Source organism: Rhinatrema bivittatum, chromosome 2 (assembly GCF_901001135.1).
Source record: "Rhinatrema bivittatum chromosome 2, aRhiBiv1.1, whole genome shotgun sequence".
NCBI lineage: Eukaryota > Metazoa > Chordata > Amphibia > Gymnophiona > Rhinatrematidae > Rhinatrema > Rhinatrema bivittatum.
The window spans coordinates 27,558,592-27,581,313 of NC_042616.1; the positions used below are offsets into that span (position 1 = coordinate 27,558,592).

The following is a 22,722-nucleotide window of genomic DNA, read 5'->3' on the forward strand; positions in this document are numbered from 1 at the left end:
CGGGAAGTGTTAGGGATAAGCTTGTTTGAAGAGCCAGGTCTTGAGGTTTTTTTTTTAGACTCTTGGGGTTCTCCAAACCTCAAGAGTCTAATGCTCTTGAGGTTTGGAGAAAGTGGCGATTTTAAGTTTTGGGGAAAGAGCGGATTTATTTCATAGTAAGACTTTTTTTGGCCTTGGATGCCGTCTCGAGCCTTTTGAAGTGCGGAAGGATTGTGGCACTTCACAGTTGGAATAGGCCTGGCCTGCAGGCCAGGGGCATAGTGGTGTGGGTTTGCAAGAGGAATACCAGCTTCCAGGGGGGCGGGATACCTGAGCCTCGTTTCAGATTGGGCCATGATTTTGAGATCCATTACGGCCCTCCGGAGGCCACAGAAATGGGGGGGGGAAACCTTGGCAGAAAATGCGCGTCTGGAATGTGTTGAAAGTAAAAGGGGTTATTTCTAAACTTCATGGGATCATAAATCAAACGGCTGGGAAACCCCCTCCCTCATGAGTAGGCGAGAGAGTTGGGCTTGGGGAGGTCCTCTTTCGGAAAGAAGAGTGGGATACTTCCGTGCTCGTGAGATCGCAATCTCTGCGATACTAGCGGAATGTAGTTCTACAGTAATATAACCAATGGTATCTCGCTCCCGAGGCACTTCATAAATGCTACCCCGGGCTCAAGGATGCCAGTGCTGGACAGGGCGCACGTTGCCTGGGACGTTCTATCCCCTTTTTGGTTGGGAGTGTGACAAACTACAAGGATATTTGAATAAAAAAAAAGCTGAAGTTGGGCACAGGTATTAGTGGGAGAGCATAGTCTCGGTTAATTCTAAAAGTTGCTTGCTGGGAGTTTTAACCATTTCACCCGGCTCCTTATCGCATCAGGCTGTTATTGGCAGCAAGGTGTGGACTGGCTGCTTGGAGTCCGTTTATGCCCCTTCCATCCCTGTTTATGGGATGATTAGGCTGACAGCGATCAAACAAAGGTGTAGTAAATTTGAGCGGGTAGGGGGGAAAGATATGGAAGCTGGAAAAGTAGATCGGGGATGTGATGTTGGAGACTGTATGGGTGGCCTGGGAATCATTTTCTGTTTAAACTTTGACTTTTATGAATACCAGAGTTCGGCTATTGTGAATGTTAACGATTATGAGCAGTAAGATGTGGGTGATATATTATAAACCAGCTTTGATTGCTAGCTGTTGAATATACTGTTCGTTAAGGAGTGTGATTAATTGGGGGGGGGCGGGGAAGGGTTTGCTGGTTTTCTGCTCATGATAATTTTTATTTTATAAGTTAATGTTGGGTAGAATGGTAGAAGTTGTTGCATGAGCTGTTGATATAATTTGTTTCATCTTGATGAATCCATTAGGAAGTGCCTTTTCTATGATTATGTATTTTTTTTTATTTTATTTATTTGTATGTTTTTATATACCGAAGTTTAGCGAATGGCCTTCACTCCGGTTTACAGGTATAACAAACAGTTTACATAGGATCAACGGTTTACGTTCATAGCTGTGGGAGGCCTACACTCCGGGCCTGCAGATTACAAGGTAACTGTAGGAGGGGGTTAGAAATAGAGAAAAATATGAACCAATGTATAAAACAAGATAATATATGAGCCATCATCCTATTAATAATCTCAACTGGGTATGATGCTAGGTCTACCGGTTGGGAGGTGTCTGTGAGTAATAAAGTACTTAGCAGTGAATACATTTCTTGGGGATGAATTTTTTGGGGATAAATTTCTTGGGGAATTTTGCAGTATGATACAATAAAAATGGTTAATAGAAGAAAATAAAAGAAAGGCGATGCAGCTGCTTTACACCCCTGTTCCCCCTGAGCTGTGTTAATACTGGAAAAACCCTGACCGTTGTCACTGTGAGGCTCCCTCACATGAAGTAATGTCTGTCCTTTATTTTCTTATCCAGAGATCAATATGTCCAAGAGAAGACACGGGGAGACGCATCCTGAGGAATCCAGTAAACATCTGGAAGTGACTAAAACAATATCACTGAAAGATGGAGCGGATACCTGTCTATGTTGTGACTGGAAGAAAAACTGCTGGAATCAGTGCAAGCCAGAGGAAAACCTGAAAAACCTGACAGGAGACTCCACTGAGAATGTGACTCCCTGTGAGCAAAGTACACAACACCTGAGAAAACATGCTAGGTTAAGATTATCTTCAGGCAGTGAATGTGCAAGTAAAGTAATAAAAGTTCACCAGAAGATTCAAGCAAGAGAGAAATCATGTCCATGTACTGAATGTAATAAAAGCTTCATTGATCCAGCACAACTGAAAATGCAACAGAAGATTTACTTAGGAGAAAAGCAAGTTACATGTACCAACTATGATAAAGGTTTCATTTGGAAATCAAAAGCAAAAAAGTATCAAAGGATACACAGAGAAGAGAAACAATTTACATGCACTGAGTGTGAGAAAAGCTTCAGTAGGAAATTTGAACTGAAAATTCATAAAAGTATCCACATAGGAGGGAATCCATTTATATGCACTAAGTGTAATAAAAGCTTCAGTACAAAATCAAATCTGAAAATGCATGAAAGGATCCACACAGGAGAGAAACCATTTAGATGCACTAAGTGTAATAAAAGCTTCAGTACAAAATCAAATCTGAAAAAGCATGAAATGATCCACACAGGAGAGAAACCATTTACATGCTCTGAATGTGATAAAAGCTTCCATTCCAAACCTGACCTGAAAAGGCATGAAAGGATCCATACAGCAGAGAAGCCATTTTCATGCACAGAGTGTGATAAAAGCTTCCATTTAAAACCTGAAGTGGAAATGCATGAAAGGATCCACACAGGAGAGAAACCATTTACATGCACCGAGTGTGAAAAAAGCTTCAGTTCCAAACCTCACCTGAAAAGGCATGAAAGAATCCACACAGGAGGGAAACCATTTAAATGCTCTGAATGTGATAAAAGCTTCCATTCCAAACCTGACCTGAAAAGGCATGAAAGGATCCACACTGGAGAGAAACCATTTATGTGCACTGAGTGCGATAAAAGCTTCCGTTCCAAACCTAATCTCAACAAGCATGAAAAGATCCATACGGGAGAGAAACCATTTACATGCATGGAGTGTAATAAAAGATTCAGATGGAAATTTGAACTGAAAAAGCATGAAAGAATCCATACAGGAGAGAAACCATTTACATGCAGTGAGTGTGATAAAAGCTTCCGTTTGAAACTTGAACTGAAAATTCATGAAAGGATCCATACAGGAGAGAAACCATTTACATGCTCTTTGTGTACTGAAAGCTTTCATTCAAAACCTGAAGTGAAAAAGCATGAAAGAATCCACAAAGGAGAAAAACCATTTACATGCAGTGAGTGTGATAAAAGCTTCTGTTTCAAATATCATCTGAAAAAGCACGAAAGAATTCACACAGGAGAGAAATCGTTTCAATGCAATCAGTGTGATAAAAGTTTCCATTCCAAACCTGTCCTGAAAAGACATGAAAGGATCCACACAGGAGAGAAACCATTTACATGCTGTGAGTGTGATAAAAGCTTCCGTTTGAAATTTCAACTGAAAAATCATGAAATGATCCACAAAGGAGAGAAACCATTTACGTGCTGTGAGTGTGATAAAAGCTTCCGTTCTAAACCTGAATTGATAAATCATGGAAGGATCCACACAGGAGAGAAACCATTTAAATGCCGTGAGTGTGGTAAAAACTTCAGTTGTAAATCAAATATGAGAGCACATGAAAAGATACACAAAGAAGAAAAACCATTTACATGCACTGAGTGTGATAAAAGGTTCCGTTCCAAACATGATCTGAACAAGCATGAAAAGACCCACACAGGCGAGAAACCATTTACATGCACGGAATGTAATAAAAGCTACAGATGGAAATTTGATCTGAAAAAACATGAAAAGATCCACACAGGAGAGAAACTAATTTTACATGCAGTGAATGTGATAAAAGCTTCTGTTTCAAATATTATCTGAAAAAGTTAGAAACTAATTTTGTAAAGGCATGAAAGGATCCACACAGGAGATCATCTCCAATATTAAGGTCCAGCGAGGAATATTCCAGGGTGATTTCCAGTAACTACTTTTTGTTTTGTCGTACAGTAAATCTGCTGAGTGCTCTCATTAATTCCCTGTGTTATGGAATTTGCTTTAATACTAGAGCAATGAATCCCCTTCCAGAAGTTTCACATTTCCTATTTGTCCATGATTTGAGACACTACACATCTTGTGATGCTCATTTAGCAAAACTGACATCTCCCTGACTGAAGATTGCAATATAAAGAAACTGGAGCAGAAAAGCGTAAAAATTCCTCATAACGTACTAAAGGCCTATTATGTAGCTCTTTAGGTGTAATTAATTTCAGTAAGATCTGCCTTGAACTCTAGGACTGTACAATCTCGGCATGCACTACTGCTTATAAATTATCTGGACATGGAGGAAAGGAAAATTGGTTCTTACCTGCTAATTTTCATTCCTGGAATACCACAGATCAGTCCAGACTCCCTGCCAGCAGATGGAGACAGAGAAAAACATGTTTCACTGACACTGCCACATATCCTAGTGTACCATCTGCAGTCCCTCCGTGTGATCTGTATCTAAGCCGAGAATAGTTAAAACTATAACTGCGATCACGAACCACCCTCAACGAGCAGGAGGAAAGCGAAGCCTCAAAACGGGATCCTGTTCCAACAACAGGAATTAGAACATCATTGAACCCAACAAGCAACTCTGCATCATTTACGTACCACCAACACGAGCAGACTTTCCTAATCTGGTGGTGCTCTGGATTGATCTGGGGTATTCCAGGAACGAAAATTAGCAGGCAAGAACCAATTTTCCTTTCCTGTTCATACCCCAGATAAGTCAAAACTCCTGGGAAGTACCTAAGCTCCCCTTAAACTGTATGAGAACGTTATAGTCCCACTCGCAGGACACTTTCACCAAATCCCATAGGGTGCAGAGCCCGGACATCCAACCGATTTAATGTCTGGCGAATGTGTATATAATGACTTCCAAGTAGCCACCCGACAGTTTTCTTGCAGAGACACTAGTTAAGACTCGGCCCAGGAGATCACTTGAGATTGAGTTGTGTGAACCCTTAGCCCCTCTGGTAGTGGGCGACCGGTACAGATGTAAGCCGATCAAATCGCCTCCTTCAGCCAACGTGCAATAGTAGCCTTGGACACATTGCACCCCTCTTCCTTGGTCCATTCCAACATACAAAGAGGTGATCCATCTTCTGGAAATTGTCACCTTGAGATTCAACAACACTCGCCACACATCCAGCACCCAGAGTTCCTTTGCATGAGGTGCAGATGAATCAAAATCCGAAAAAGCAGGAAGTTCCGCAGTCTGAGCAGGATGGAATGCAGAAGCAGCCTTCGGTGGAAGAGAGGACACACTGCGCGGTGAAACCCCAGCCTCTGTAATCTGCAGAAAGGATCTCTACAACTCCCGAAGTTCTGAAATACTTCTAGTCGAACAAGTCGCCACCAAAACGCCACCTTCAGAATTAAATCCTTTATAATTACCCTCTTCAGGGGTTGAAATGGAGCCTCTCACATCCCCCCCCCCCCCCCCTCAGAACCAAATTAAGATTCCACAAGGGACAGATCTTTCACACTGGAAACTGCAAATAATTTCGCTCCTCGGAGAAAGCAAATCATGTCCAAATGTGAGGCCAGGGGGCACTCCCTGCACCTTGCCCCCGAAAACAGCCTCAAGCCACTGCCTGCACCCAAAGGGAATTAAAGGCTATTCTTTAACCAAACCCTTCTGCGGAAAAGTCAAAATATGGGAAACGGAAGCTCAAGGAGGCTGCACTCCCTGTTCAGCACACCAGGCCTTGAAAGCCTTCCTCAGCCTAACAGACCAAGGAAGTGGACAGTCTTTTGGCCTGCAGTAAGGTGGTGGTGATGTCTTTGAAATAACCCCTCCCCCCCCCCCTCCCCCCCGAACAACAGCTTGCCCTGGAAAGGCCGGCCACCTAACTGCCACTTTGACCACACATCACCCGACCAGTTCCTCGACCAAAGCAGTCACCTGGCCGACACCACTAACATCATCGTAATCCTGGAAGACGTCCTGATCAAATCGTATAATGTGTCCACCGTATGGGCTCCTGCCGCTTCCACGCGCTCGGCCTGCTTGCTGGAGGACGCCGAGGTAGGCTTCCTCACCTGCAAGTGCAATAACTTTTGATCCCGCGCAGTGGTCCCAGCCACTGGAACGGTGGTTTTCTCGGTTACCGCTGGAATAGAAGTCATCCACCTTTGGAACCCTCAAAAAAGTTTGAATGTCTCCGCCGCTAATGGCTATAGCTTGGCTATTGCTCTTCCAGCCTTCAGGCTGGTCTCAGGGGGGTCCCACTCCCTGACCACCAGTTTACTTGCTGACTTGTGAAAAGGAAGAGCCATCGTCAGACCTCTCCAGCCGTTCGTGACGGGGTCCACCCCTTCCTGGTCGGACTCTTCCTGTGGAATCTTGATGCCTAGCTCCTTAAGGATTTGTGGAATCAAGACCACAATTCTTCCTTGAGAAAGAGCCAAACCACCTTAGGGTCATCCCCTTCGGCCAATGGCACCTCCTCCAGATCCAAAAATCCTGAGAAGACTCTGCTCCCAGAGAACCATCTGCTGAATCGTTTGTGTCTTTGGATTGCTCAGAATCCCCCCCTGGGGGTTACTTGGCTGTCCAGACAATCCGAGAATCTTTCGGACGCTTTCTGCAGGCTGCGTACCGCTTTGGGGGCCAACCCTGGGGCCGAGGTCACTTCTGCACTGCCTTCTTGGCAAGATAGGCCCTATGCAGCAGCAGTACAAAACCAGAAGAAAAGGAGAGAGAATCCTCCTCCAACGTGACCTCCTCAGCTTTAGAGACTTCCTGCCTCGCCAGAGGCCTCTGCTGCCACTGTCACTGAAGCCAGGGTGGCTCCTGTTCCCACACTGACAGGGAAGGCATCATCTGCAGTCGCAGACGCTCTCATCGTGCACTTGTTTGCAGACCCAGAGCCTGTCTCACCCGAGCTGCCCTCTCCCTCAGAGATGCATCGAGCGCACAGAAACCTGCACAAGCGACTTACTACACGAGCCATTTTTTTATACGTGTCGCTTGATGCCACGTGCTGCAGCGGTCTCCTCACTGCCGGGACGGACCAGAGACGGAAGCAGCCCGGAGCATGGATTCTGCCGAGACCTCAGCAGTTCCCTTGTTCTATTATTTTTATTTATTTAATTGTAATAGCCCAAGCAAATAAAATAAGTACTTTCCTTAATGCTGCAGAGCTGAGTGCAGGATCCAAGGGGCTGTCCAGGGGGAATTGGACCACCAGCTATACAATTCTCCCTGATGTTCAGCACCAAGCCCCCTCCAAGGGTCAGCACACACCTGCTTATCCACCTTGAACCAGGGGGGGATGGCCCCACCAGGACCTAACAACCCCCTGGGAGGATTGCGTCAAAAGATAATTATTTATTTAAAATATATATGCTCCAGACTGCAGGTTTTATACCTCCACCATCTGCTGAAGACAGAGGAATACCGAGGGACTGCAGGTGGCACAGTAGGTTATGTATACTGTCAGTGAAACTTCTTTCTCTCTGTCTCCATCTGCTGGCAGGGAGGCAAAACTCAGGCGTCTGGACTGATCTGTGGTATGAACAGGAATGTAATTGTTTTTACATCCAGTTCTTCAAGATATTTATGATGCCAGTCTTCTATTCCAAAACTATATTATAGTGCAGGGATTGCAAGTATCGTATTTCATGCTGTTAAAGCACTCAATATTAGCTTCAGCCTCTCAATACTTTATGAATGTTTCCACCTTTGATATTTATGTACGCACCCCCTGCTCCAGTTCTTGTATATTGCAATCTTCAGTCAGGGAGATGTTTTCAGTTTTGCTTAATTTTCTTGAGAAACTCTTCAGCACACGGAGCTGTTCTGCTAAATGAGCATCAGAAGAACGGTAGAGTTTCAGATCATCAACAAACAGGAAATGGGAAACCTTGGGTAGGGGATTGGTCGCTCTAGGACTAAGGCAAATTCCATAACCCAAGGAGTTAATGAGAGCAGTCGGTGGGTTTAGTGCCAGACAAATTAACAGCGGTGACAGGGGACCTCCCGGGAATATTCCCCGCTGGATCTTAAGATTGGGAAAGACTTATTGTCCATCCTCATAATTCAGGTGGAGCGGAGTCTGCCACATTTTCATGGTGAGCTTGATGTACTCTCTCAGCACAGGATTCACTTTGTATCTTTCAAGGCAATTTATTATCCAGGCATGTGGGATGCTAACAAAGGCCTTCGAACAGTCCATCCATGCTGTACTGAGGTTTTGATTTTGCATGCAGCTGGTCCTAATGGCTTTATTGTTATTTTTTATTTATTTAGATTTTTATATTCTGCTTTTCACACTTTTTTTTTTCAGTGCTTCAAAGCAGATTACATTCAGCATCAGCTGATCTTTGCTTCCACAGGCTTCTCTTTTGTTACTTTTCTGTTCTGTTGCCAAAGTTGTATTAGAATCAGTGTGGTGATATGTTCTATCTGCATCGAGTGCAGTGAGAGGCTAATATATTGTGTATATATATATTATTGGTCCATAGTTTTGGGGGCATTGTTTGACTCTTCCTGTTATTAGCCATCATGGAGTTAATTTTGACTTTCTGATCAATTGGTTTTTGCAGTTAGCCAGATCTTGATGGAGAGAGGTGAATTATTTGAGCCAAATATATTTATACATTTATAAATGACCTGGAAATGGGGACGAGTGAGGTGATCCAATTTGCCGATGACACCAAATTATTCAAAGTTGTTAAATCAGAAGAGGATTGTGAAACATTGCAAGAGAACCTTGCAAAACTGGAAGACTGGGCAGGCAAATGAAATTTAATTTGGGTTGCTGTTCCCTAAGTGATGCACTTAGGGAAAAGTAACCCAAACTATTGCTACACAGTGCAAGGTTCCACATTAGGAGTCACCACTCAGGAAAAGGATCTAGGTGTCTTCATTGATTAATATGCTGAAATCTACTGCTCAGTGTGCAGCAGCAGCCGCCAAGAAAGCAAATGGAATGCTAGGGATTATTAGGAAAGGAATGGAGAATAAAACAGAGAATATCATAATGCCTCTGTATCTCTCCATGGTGTGTTCTGATCACTGCTTCTGAAAAAAGATATAGGAGAATTAGAAAAGGAATAGAAAAGATCCTCTTGTTGTCTTAAGGTCTTCATTATTAATCTAGTCCTGCAAAGAGTATTGATGTGGAACAAAAAGCAGAGTTAATCAATTTGTTTTTGCATGAGTCTAAAGTCTTATGATCTGATTAAGAAATGAATGATTAAGTCATAACTGTCTGAAAACAAGAATTATTTTAAGCCCACATCTGGACTATTAGATCATAAATGAAACTGCAGTTGTTCTTCATTTCATACGAGATAAACATGTTTCCAGTTGAAAGATGAAAAACATCATATAATGTGGACAAGTGCAAGGTGTTGCATATAGGGAAAAATAAACCTTGCTGTAGTTACACGATGTTAGGTTCCATATTAGGAACTACCACCAGGAAAGAGATCTAGGCATCATAGTGGATAATACTTTAAAATCGTCAGTTCAGTGTGCTGCGGCAGTCAAAAAAGCAAACAGGATGTTAGGAATTATTAAAAAGGGAATGGTTAATAAAACGGAAAATGTCATAATGCCTCTGTATCGCTCCATGGTGAGACCGCACCTTGAATACTGTGTACAATTCTGGTCGTCGCATCTCAAAAAAGATATAGTTGCGATGGAGAAGGTACAGAGAAGGACAACCAAAATGTTAAAGGGAATGGAACAGCTCCCTTATGAGGAAAGGCTGAAGAGGTTAGGGCTGTTCAGCTTGGAGAAGAGACGGCTGAGGGGGGATATGATAGAGGTCTTTAAGATCATGAGAGGTCTAGAACGAGTAGATGTGAATCGGTTATTTACATTTTCGGATAATAGAAGGACCAGGGGGTCATTCCATGAAGTTAGCAAGTAGTACATTTAAGACTAATTGGAGAAAATTCTTTTTCACTCAATGCACAATAAAGATCTGGAATTTGTTGCCAGAGGATGTGGTTAGTGCAGTTATTTATTAATTTTTTATTTATTTTATTTAAATTTTTTTACTATACCGATACTCAAGACGCGGTCTTATCGTACCGGTTTACAATAGAACAGGGGAAACCAATTAACAACTATATAGAAGATAAAAGTTACATCAAACAGGGAGCGAAAAACATGGTAGCTGGAGGACAGGAAAGATATTTTAAAACGATAACAACTGAAGAGTGGTAAAATAGTCATTGAAAACAATGAAAAACAAAAGACAGCGATACATAGTTAGTGTAGCTGGGTTCAAAAAAGGTTTGGATAAGTTCTTGGAGGAGAAGTCCATTAACTGTTGTTAATCAAGTTTACTTAGGGAATAGCCTCTGCTATTAATTGCATCATTAGCTTGGGATATACTTAGTTTTTGAATACTTGCCAGGTTCTAGTGGCCTGGTTTAGCCTCTGTTGGAAACAGGATGCTGGGCTTCATGGCCCCTTGGTCTGACCCAGCATGGCAATTTCTTATGTTCTTATGTTCTCCATTTAAAATGGAGAACATAAGGACAGCTTGTCCTTGGATCGAAAATGGAGGATAAGATCTAAGATGGAGGAAAGGGGCGTATTATAGCTTGCATCATACTGATTCCGAGGTAGTGCATTTTTGGATGCAAGAATAAACTCCATCCATGAATGGCTTTATGAGGTGAGATTGTCATGAGAATATGATGCAAGGAAATGGGTAATCAAAGAACAATGTATTGATTTGCTGTGTATGTGTGTAATGAACAATGAAAAGTATACAAGAACTGCTTGTGTAGGATGTGGCTGTGCAACTGAATTCTTAGATTTTACTTTTAGAGCTGTAATTCTTGAATAAAACCACATAAAAGAGGAAGTTTTGGTTTCATGTCAGATTTTCTTGATCAGTCAGTCTGCCACTTTACTACTTGCTCCATGGAGACAAAAAGGTATATGTGAGCGGTTTTATTCTGATAACAGGAGTTTTGGGAAAAAAGAAATATGGGACATTTTCCCAACTTCTGCAGAATGATTCCCCTCTGAGAAAAGGCTAAAGAGGTTAGGACTCTTTAATTTGGAGAAGAGACAGCTGAAGGAAGATAATGGTACAGGTCTATAAAATAATGAGTGGAAAGGAACGAATAAGGGTCTGATTTTAAAAAGCATTTACATGCGTAAATCTGGGTTTTACGCATGTAAATGCACTTTACTCGAGTAAGTGGGCTTTTGAAAATTGCTACAATATATGCCATTGAATCGTCCATAGGATTTATTCGCATAAGTTCACTTTACGTGAGTAAATGGCTTTTGAAAATTGCTACAATAGTAGTTACATTTATGCGCGTAACTCCTTTGAAAATTACCCCCTAAGTGTTCATCAGTTGTTTACTCTTTCAAAAAGTACAAAGACCAGGGAACACACAATGAAGTTACTAGGTAATACATTTAAAACTCCTAAGAGAAAATATTTTTACTTGACGCATAACTAAACTCTGGAATTCATTGCCAGAGGATGTGGTGAAAGCTATTAGTGTAGCTGCATTTAACAAAGGTTTGGACAAGTTCCTGGAGGGAAAAGTCCATTAATTAATTAATTAATTAATTAATTAATTAATAAAGCTTTGTATACCGTCATTCGTAAAACATCACAACGGTTTACATAGAGTATTTGAAAAACACAAGGTATACACTGGAGTTTTACAACACACATTCAATAAAAAACAATTACTTTAATAATAGCAGTACAAATCAAAACAAAGGGAGATAATGACAGTCCTTAGCTCTCGATGTTATTATCCTTTCTCTAGGTTGTCTAAGTATGCTTGTTCAAACAGCCAGGTCTTTAAGGCTGAGGCATCATATTCCAGACACTGGGACCTGCAATGGAAATGATCCTCTCACGAACTAACGTGAGGTGGGCTGTATTTACTGAGGGGATTTGGAGAAGACCTTTGTTGGCTGATCTTAGTGTTCTGTGTGGGGTATGTAAGCGAATCGAAAAGTTCAGCCAATCGGTTTCTTGCCCGTAAATAGCTTTATGTACAATGCAACATGTTTTATTCTTTGTGCTATTGGAAGCCAGTGTAAGTTTAACAAAACAGGTGTGATATGATCACGTTTTTGCAGTTTGTACTCTCGCCGCAGAGTTCTGGAGTCCTTGCAATGGACGTAAGGTAGTTTGTGGGAGGCCCAAGAGAAGAGAATTACAGTAATCTAGTGATGAGAAAATTAAGGCTTGTAGTACTGATCGAAAATCGTTAGCATCAAGCAGGGGTTTTAGTCTTCTCAGAACCAGCAATTTATAATAACCTTCCCTTAATTTAGTAGTAATGTGTTTTTTTTAAATTCAGTTGACAATCAATGGTTACCCCTAAGTCTCTTACTGAGTCAGAAAGAGTAAGTTTAATGTTATTTGGTAAAGTGAGGGTATTATTAGTGGTATTTTTTGGGTTTCTGTCAAGTAGAATGATCTCTGTTTTTTCCATATTTAGGGCCATTTTCATATGGCATAACAGTTGTTTAGTAGCAGTCAGGTACATGGTAATTAATTAAAATGTTTGTTCTACTGTATCTGATACGGGGACGAGTATCTGGATGTCGTCGGCATAAATGTAGAAATTCAGACTTAAGCCGGCTAAGAGATGACACATTGGAAGTAAATAGATACGGGCGGATTTTAAAAGCCCTGCTCGCGTAAATCCGCCCGGATTTACGTGAGCAGGGCCTTGCGCGCCTATTTTGCATAGGCCGCCGGCGCGCACAGAGCCCCGGGACGCGCGTAGGTCCCGGGGGTTTTTGAAGGGGGTGTGTCAGGGGGGCGGGACCGGATGACGCGGCGTTTCGGGGGCGGGACCGGGGGCGAGGTCCAGGCCTCCGGACCAGCCCCCGGGTCGGAAGACGGCACGCCAGCAGTCCGCTGGCGCGCGTAGATTTACGTCTGCTTCTCGCAGGCGTAAATCTAGGGACAAAGGTAAGGGGGGGTTTAGATAGGGCCAGGGGGGTGGGTTAGGTAGGGGAAGGGAGGGGAAGGTGAGGGGAGGGCGAAAGAAAGTTCCCTCCAAGGCTGCTCCGATTTCGGAGCAGCCTCGGAGGGATCGGAGGAAGGCTGCGCGGCTCGGCGCGCGCCGGCTGCCCAAAATCGGCAGGCTTGCGCGCGCCGATCCAGGATTTTAGAGGATATGCGCGGCTGTGCGCATATCTTATAAAATCCAGCGTACTTTTGTTTGCGCCTGCTGCGCAAACAAAAGTACGCGATCGCGCTTTTTTAAAAAATCTACCCCATATTGAATCAGGTTGCCGACAATGCTGAACCTTGGGGTACACCAGTTTTGAGTTCGACTTTGTCAGAGAGGGCATTGCCTATCTTGACTTGAAACGACCTCTGTTGTAGGAAAGAGGTGTAAACCATCTGAGTGTATCATTGGATAATCCAATTTCTATCAGTCTTGTTAGTAAAATATCATGGTTCACCGTGTCAAAAGTGGCCAACAGATCAAGTAGTACTAAGATATATTTTTGGCCTGTGTCAAAGCCTTTTAACACGGTGTCAGTCAGAGAAATCAGTAGCGTTTCAGTATTCAGATGTTGGCGAAAACCGAATTGATTTGGGTACAGTATATGGTTTGCTTCTAAGTGCTCCACCAGTTGGTGGACGATTTTTTCAATTATTTTTTATAGAAACGATAGGTTTGATATTGGTCTATAACTACTCAAAAGGTCTGGGTTCAGATTAGGCTTTTTTAGAATGAGTTTAATGATGGCGGATTTTAAAACCTCTGGAAAATATCCTTCCTTAAGGGAAAGATTTACAATCTTTGTAATAGTTGGGGCTATCAGGTGTGCAATTGGTTTCCGAGCAGTCGTGTTAATTGGATCTAAGGGGTGATTCGCTGGATTGAACTTTCTAATTATGCTTTCAATTTCCAACGAGGAAACCTCCTCAAAAGAGGGCCATTCAGGTATCTCTTTCTTTTATCATTTTTATTTCTTGAGTCTTAGTGCTTGGCATTGAACTGACAAGGTTATCAAGTTTGTTCTTGAAAAATAAGGCTACGTCGTTACACTTGGCTTCAGTCAGTTGGAGGATTTTGTTAAGTTTTTTACTGAGGTAAATAGAGTTCTTGGATTATAACTAAAGCAATGGATTTTATGTTTAAAGCATTCCTTTTTTGTTTCGTTAATAAGATTTTATTATTTGTTTAGCTGGTTTCTATATATACCCAGTGTATGCGAATTTTTATTTTTTCTCCAAAGTTTATCTAATTTCCTAAGTTGTGTTTTTGCTTTTTTTATATTACTATTATACCATGGTTGGGAAATTTTATTACTTTTTATCACTCTAGTTTTTATTGGATTAATTTGTTCGGCCATGTTTTCAGTCATCTTAAGCCATGATTTAGTTGCAGCTTGACAATCGGTTAACTCTCTGTTTACTATGGGGTAGACTTTAAAAGGGTTACGCACATGAGGTACGCGTGCAACCCTTTTAAAACGCCCCTGTGCGCGCCGAGCCTATTTTGCATAGGCTTGGTGGCGTGCGCAAGCCCCGGGATGCACGTAAGTCCCGGGGCTTCGCTGGGGGGGGGTGTCGGGGGGGGATGGGCGCGACGTTCAGGGCATTCCGGGGGCGCGTCGGGGGGGCCTGGTGCCAGCCCGGGGGCGTTCCAGGGGCATGGCCGAGGTCTCCGGAACAGCCCCCGGGTCGGGAGATGGCGCGCCAGCAGCCTGCTGGTGTGCGTGAGTTACGCCTAACTTTTACAATAACGGTAAGGGGGGGTTAGATAGGGCCGGGGGGTGGTGGATTAGGGAGGGGAAGGTGCGGGGGGGTGAAAGGAAAGTTCCCTCTGAGGCCGCTCCGATTTCGCAATTTCAATTGATGGTTCCTTAAAACGGATTGTAGCCTTATTCGTGCCACTTAAGCTTCAAATTTTTGGGTGTTAAATTTACTTTCAGTAATCTTTCCCTCCGCAAGACCCCAGCATACCTCTCCCTCTCCATGTAAACCAGGAGTTCGATTGCCAATTCTTCAGTCTCCTGTTTCCTTTCTTCATCCTACCCCCTGGTCAGTTCCGGTCCATTCATCTCCCCCCGCAATACATCCCCATAACCCAGGGACACCCTGCCAGAGGCTCAGATACCTGACTCCTATGATCCTTACTTGTTTGGGTGCCTCGTTCTTCTTCTCGCTCTCCTTCCTGGCTTGTTTTCCCCACTGGTCTTTGGTAAGCTTAAGATCTTTCATGGATTGACTATAAGAAAGGTTTTGATAGCATCCCACACTCCTGGATAATAAGCTGCCATGTAATATACAAAGTGAACCCTGCATTTAAGAGTACATTAAACTCACCATGAAAATGTGGCAGACTACACTCTATTTGAACTATGAAGATAGACAGTTTGTCATTCCTAACATTAAGATCCAGTGAGGAATATTTCAGGGAGATTCTCTGTCACTACTCTTGTTATATATGGCATGAAATTTGCTGAGTACTCTGCCTTCTTAGGTTGTAGAATTAGCCTGGATCTTACAGCTATCAATCCCCAACCAATGACATCTCACTTACCATTGTTGATGACTACAAAATCTACAGTTCCTGTGATGGCTGTATAGCAGATCAACTCTGAGTACTGAAGATTTTCTCAGATGACAGGTTGATAATATGATTTGAATAAGTGTGCTAAGCTGACTTTCCTTAGAGGAAAATTGAGCAAAACTGAAAACATCTCCCTGACTGAAGATTGCAATATAAAGAACTGGAGTAGGAAGGTGTATAAAAATAGCTAGGAGCAAAGGAAGGTGAATGAAATTTGGTATAAAGTACTGAGAGAAAAGATCAGCAAAGAGTACTCTGGGAGACTGAAATTAATATTGAAAGGTGCTTTAACAGCATGGATAGGATACAAACTATTTATCAGATTGCAATCCCTGCACTCTCATACAGCTTTAGAATAGCAGAGTAGTCCTATAAAGATCTTCAACAATTGGATGTGAGAACCTGAAAAGCTCCTCCATGGCTATCAGGTAATGTACAAGAACTAGTTTATGCTGAGATTATATATCCCTAGAGCTGAGGGCAGTATATGTCTAAAAGAAATAGATTACACCTTCAGAGCTACCATCATAGGCCTTCAGGCATACTTAATGGCATCAACGGACCCAAAAAGGGCTGATGTATGAAAGCAAGCAATCATCATCAGTCTCAGTCCTTAAGCTTAGACATTATTTCCGGCAAATGGAATGAATGATTGAGAAACCACTGTTTGGTGCATAAAGCACACAGAGGAAGAAGTATATTGCAAAGGGTTAATGCAAAGACAGGAAAAAGCTGTGTCTGTATTAGAAGCTGTGGGATTTTTTTCTGCTCCTTTCCTGCAGCTACCGTGACTTGTACCGAGTTCCTGTTTGTTTTGTAACTCTGTGTAACCACATGGCTGGGAATGGCATATGTATACAATAAAGGCACTGTGCTGCTTTTAAATAATTTCTCATACTGTGAGCACAATCGGCAGGGGAGAAAAAATAAGTTTGCATAATCCTATAATAGTAAACATTGCTGGAAAAAGAGAAAGTAGTAAATAATTTATTGTACCAGAAAAGGTAAAATTGTGATGCCAGGAAGCAAGACAGACAGGGAGGCAAAAGACAGAAGCAGGAAATCAAGGGCATGTTATTGTGTGTCACCACCGGTGAGAGAGTTAGACATAGGAACAGAGGCAGGAATAATTTTGTAAAGGGAGAAGGGGCCGTGATAGGGATAGAGTGATACTTGATAAGCATAAAAGACAATGACCAGGACCAGGAAACTGACTGGACAGTCTTTTCAGGGAAGACCATGCCATTAATGTGTGTGTGTGTGTGTGTGTGTGTGTATATGTGTGTACAGAGCTTAGCTTAGTTTTTATACTCTTTACTACTTGTATTCACACAGTGCTCTTCTTGCAATCTGTCTTATTATTGCTAAGAGAAAATATAATCACCTTTTCCATATCATTACTCTCTCACTAAGTATTATTGCTGTTTATATAGAAATACACTACAAAAGAGAGGAAAAGGGGAGAGATTAGATGGATGTGTGATCAGTTCTCATAAACCGACACATTACTGATTGGAAGTACTCACACCAGAGCCCCTCAGCACAGGTACGAAGTTGGGCAAAATCCGGGGGATCCTCAGACCTGTGCACAAGAGAATAAAAATGCACATGAAGGGAAAAGGAGCACCAGAAGATAGCAAGCGAGGGGAAAAAACACTAAGGAATTAGACCAGAAAACAAGCAAAATAACTGGCAGAAGCATAAATACAGTGGGAAGTACAGCGAGCTGCTTCAGAAATCCCATGAGGATCGAGATTTGACACAGCAGTGTGTAAGGAGAGGTGATCTTAAACCTCTAGATAAAGAGATTGATAATTGCAGGATAGTGAACTATGGACAAGATGGTTCCCAAATTACCCCAAAAAGAGTTCATTTCTAAGCATTCGCATGTATCCCTAGGAGTATTTATGTTACTTTTCTATATTTCTTCAAAACACCATTATTTGCATGAATCCTTTTAAGCAACGCCAGGACAATATGAGATAATCACTACCTTCCTCCCACACATCCCTTTCTCTCCCCTCCCCCCTCTACACTCCCTGCTCTCCTTACCATAATTTATCCTCATCAACAAGCCATTTATGTACATATGTTATATACTATAGTCTAATGTTCCATGTACTCCTGTTAGTTCTGTTACAACTTGTTATTTTTATTACCATGTTATAATGTAAAATATTCTTGTTATATTTATTACCATGTTATAATGTAAAATATTCTTATATCTATTTAATACCATGTTATAATGTAAAATAGGGCTGTTATCACCCTATTCCTTTAGTTATCTGGAAACCGATGTGATATCTCGATCGAATGTCGGTATACAAAATAAATAAATAAATAAATAATGGTCAGCCATTAACAAAGCTGCCGGCAGTCTTCCACAGATGAGTGTTCTGGTTTAAATAAAGTGAATTTTTAGAAAGAGTGACTGCATCCAGCCAGATGCCCCTCAAGCAGTATTCAGTGAAACATGGCGCTATGTCTGGGTCTTATATTTCTGCATGGCATCTACTAAAAACATAGAGTGACTTGTACCCCCCTCTTTTTTCATGATTATGTTTAGGAATAAATAGTGTAAAGAGTTTTACGTACAAGACATTAAATATGAACCATGATATCTTGAAAATGAGAATGTTGGGAATGTTCTTGCTAGAAGAACTCTCAGATTCTCCTGGCGTTGCTTTAGAAGGATTAATGCAAATAATGGTGTTTTGAAGAAATATAGAAAAGTAATGTGAATGCTCTGCGTGACCAGATGGCTTCCCAGCCAGCATAGAAAAGAAGGGTAAAAATGGACAAATGCAGATTCTGTAAAACAGAACTGGAAACGGTTACGCACCTCATCACCGGATGCGACCTGCTGATGGCAGAAGCTCTGTTCAGAGAAAGGTACAGCGAGGATAATAAATTGACTTTAAGTATACAGAATAAATCCTGGATCGAGTGCATCAGGTCTACCATGAAAATGTGGCAGACTCTACATGCCATCTGAATTATGAAGTTGGACAATATTTTATTCCTAACATCAAGATCCAGTGTGGAATATTTTGGAGGGGATCCCTTTCACCACTCCTGGTTTAACTGGCACTGAACCCATGGATTCCCCTAATTAACTCAATGGACTATGGATTTTGCAAGAATGCCAGACACGTTAAGGAGCTGCAGACATCGTATATACTGCCCGTGGAAACCTCTCTCTCTGACTGTAGCATAAATGAACCTGAGCAGGAAGCTGACTACAAACGTCTAGCGGTGGATGAATGAGCTCAAATTCAGCACAAGTTACTGAGAAAAAAAAACAATTCTAGAAAACTATAGGACAGATCTTCTTGATCTTTTTTATATCGAGGCACAGTTTGCTTGATCCTCATAGCGCACCAAACCAAATTTTAAACTGGTTTACCAACTGTTCCCAGAAGAAAGGGTCTACTGAGGGATGATACAAGAGATCCAGAAAATCTTGAAGGGGATAGAGAGAACGGTGATTCACCCTTTCAAACAGTACTAAACATTAGCAGACACTTCAGGAAGCTAAGAAGTAGCACTTATAAAGCACATGGGAGAAAATAGTTCTTCATCCAGAATACAACTGCACTGGGAAATTTATTGCCAGCTGATGTGGTGAAAGCAGTTAGCCTAGTTGAGTTTAAAAATTTACCAACCATAGCAAAATATTTCAAAATAGACATCATATACTACCCAATAATTAAAACAGGGATGAAAAAATTCCTCTGCCATCCATACCAGGAACTTTTTGATTTCCAGTCATTTGGAGATTGTTGTGGATTAGTAAGGGAGGAGGAAAGTGAACAGACTTTACCTTCTCCCAAACACACATGTTCATTCATTCAAACACATGTTCAACCTCAATGTTTCACACACATGCACACATTCATTAGCTCTCTCTCCCCCCTCATGCACACACACACACACACACCATCAGAAGACAAAAATTCTAAATTTGTCTTTTTTTTCCACACCTGCACACATCACTACTGCCTCCTTATTGCACCCTGCTTGACTCCTCACCAAATATGGAATATAACATAAAGCTTGCCATGCTGGGTCAGACCAAGAGCCCATCAAGACCAGTATCCTGTTTCCAACAGTGGCCAAGCCATATCCCAAGTATCTGGCAAGATCCCAAGAGGTAGATAGATTCAAAGCTGCTTATCCCAAGAGTAAGCAGTGGATTTCTGCAACTCTCCCTTAATAATTTTAATGGACTTTTCATGCAGGAACTTCTCCATCTAGCCCAGCATCCTGTTTCAACAGTGGCCAATCCAGGCTACAAGTACCTGGCAAATACCCCAAAACCAAGTATATTATACGCTACTGATGCTAGAAATAGCAGTGGCTATTTTCTAAGTCAACTTGATTAATAGAGGGTAATGGACTTCTCCTCCAAGAACTTATCCAAACTTTTTTTTAAATCCAGCTACACTAACTGCACTAAACACATTCCCTGGCAAATTCCAGAGTTTAATTGTGCGTTGAGTGAAAAAGAATTTTTCTCCAAATAGTTTTAAGTGTGCTACATGCTAACTTCATGGAGTGCCCCCTAGTCCTTCTATTATCTGAAAGAGTAAATAACCGATTCACATCTACCCGTTCTAGACCTCTCATGATTTTAAAGACCTCTATTATATCCCCCCTCAGCCGTCTCTTCTCCAAGCTGAAAAGTCCTAACCTCTTTAGTCTTTCCTCATAGGGGAGCTCTTCCATCCCCTTTATCATTTTGGTTGACCTTCTCTGAACCTTCTCCATCGCAACACTACCTTTTTTGAGATGTGGCGACCAGAATTGTACACAGCACACTGAGCAAATGATTTTAAAGTATTGTTCCTGGGCAGCAGAGATGTGAACCACAGGGAAGGGGAGATAGGTGAATGGGATGAGATGTGCCTGGGCAGCAGAGATGTGAATCACGGGGAGGGGGAGATGTGAATGGGATGAGATGTGCCTGGGCAGCAGAGATGTGAATCACAGGGAGGGGGAGATAGGAGAATGGTATGAGATGTGCTGGGCAGCAGAGATGTGAATCACGGGGAGGGGGAGAGGTGAATGGGATGAGATGTACTGGGTAGCAGAGATGTGAACCATGGGAAGGGGGAGAGAGGTGAATGGAATGAGATGTACTGGGTAGCAGAAATGTAAATCACAGGGAGGGGGAGAGGAATGGGATGAGATGAGCCAGGGCAGCAGAGATGTGAACCACGGGAAGGGGGAGAGAGGTGAATGGAATGAGATGTACTGGGTAGCAGAGATGTGAATCACAGGGAGGGGGAGAGGTGAATGGGATGAGATGAGCCAGGGCAGCAGAGATGGGTTCCCATGGAGACACCACTGTGGGAATGGAAAGGGAGGAAGCATCACAAGGGCTGAAAATTAAACAAGCGAGAGATGCTTGATGCACCCTCAAAAAGACACTAGGGAATTTGTAGGATCATTAATCACTTCTAACTCTAGACTAAGTGAAGATTTTGTACAAAATATCTCAGGTATATGGCCCACTACCATGTGAACTCTTAAAAGATGTGAGCGTAAGTTTTGTGAGCCAGTTCTGTAGAAAAGTATTCCAGGTAATTCTCTTCCATAACATTTGTGCATTAGGCTGTATTATTTTCTTGGCTTCATTCTTTTGATTTTTCCTCCAAATTGTGATCCAATTAACACTGATAAGGTATTAAAAGAAAAAAATGTTTTACGATTTTCATTATAGGTATTGCTGTGTTTTTCTAAATTCTAGGGTCTATTGATTATATTTTTAAATTTTATAAAGTGAAAATTTAAAAAAAATGTGAGTACTCCTGCAATCAGCACATCTTTGTTTTGTTTTGGCTTCTTTTCTTTTCTCTTACATATAATGATCGCAGTGGGATTTTTTGCATTTTGTACTAGCACAGTGTGGCTTTCAGTCTGATCTGTTGTAATGTGCAGTGCACCTAAGCCTCAGACTAGGCCTTCAGGCATCACTAATGACTGACGATAATGGACTCATGTGACAGACTCATGCTAACTACTGAATGGTCAAAGATGGAAGCTGCAGAAAGCTGGAAAACTGCTGAATGTGCTGACTCGAGTGGAAAAGCAAAGATCAACCTGTTCTGAGATGTGCAGGCTCACAAGGACATTTCCCTGTAATTCACTGTTTCCAGGAACAGATGGAGGCAGAGACCTTTGGTGAAGACCAAATAAAATACAGCCTTCACAGCATCAGAATGGAAAAGTTTCAGAAAAAATCCAATGTGCACCCCCCCCCACCTAATCTATTCATCACCTGTGACTGACAGGCAAATGATGTAAGAATGACCCAGACCAAAATACTGTGGAGACCTCACTACAGAGAGATCCTGCAAGAATTTCTGGCAAATACTGGGCTGGGTCAAGGGGTGAGGGGGAGGCAGCGAGTATCTGCTCTTCTCCCGCCCTGTGCTCACCAAGGTACAGAGAGGATTTCTCTTTTAGGACAATTGGGGGGAGGAGGGGCCAACTATGAGGTGAAAATCTCCTGGTGTGGCCCAGCTTGGCCATTCTTATGTTCTTAATGTAAGAAGTGGTATTGCACCTTCTCAGAAAAGGAAATAATGAACACAAAGAGTTGGTGAGCCAATCTATTTCTTTATTTTACAAACTTGCAAGTATGGGCAACATACAGAAGTAGATACATCCACAAAGCTAAAACATCTTACTATTGTACATTGGCTTATCATTTTACTCCTCCCCATCTCAGGATGCTCAGCCTATCTGATGCCTTCATTTTAGTGTTATCTCTGCTTCAGGCATCTCTCATGCATTTCAGACTTCCAAATATGGAGATATCACGCTTCTGTGGTCTGCTTCAATTTCTTCTCCTTACATTTTGCTTAAACAGCAATGTATTCTAATGCCAAGTTTCAACTTTCAATTTTAACCTAAAAATTGGATGTACCCTTGCTGCGTCCTTCATCCTGTCTGCCTGCTATTCCTAAACGGCAGGGCTCAGGAAATGCTTGGGGCCACTTATGAAAGATTGTGAAGGTAAGAGCAAGATCGGTGAGCCTTT

At 42.1% G+C, this 22,722-nt stretch overlaps 1 protein-coding gene across 2 annotated transcripts in view; it reads left to right on the forward strand.

The window, feature by feature from the left end:
- LOC115085870 (oocyte zinc finger protein XlCOF6-like) overlaps positions 1 to 8,808 on the forward strand; it is a 39,547-nt gene extending 30,739 nt beyond the window's left edge. For both annotated transcript variants that reach the window (XM_029592396.1, XM_029592397.1), the window contains one exon: positions 1,912 to 8,808. In XM_029592396.1, the coding sequence (XP_029448256.1) occupies positions 1,912 to 3,962 (2,051 nt within the window). In that variant the 3' untranslated portion in view covers positions 3,963 to 8,808. The remainder of the gene's footprint in view (positions 1 to 1,911) is intronic.
- Positions 8,809 to 22,722: the final 13,914 nt, after the last annotated feature.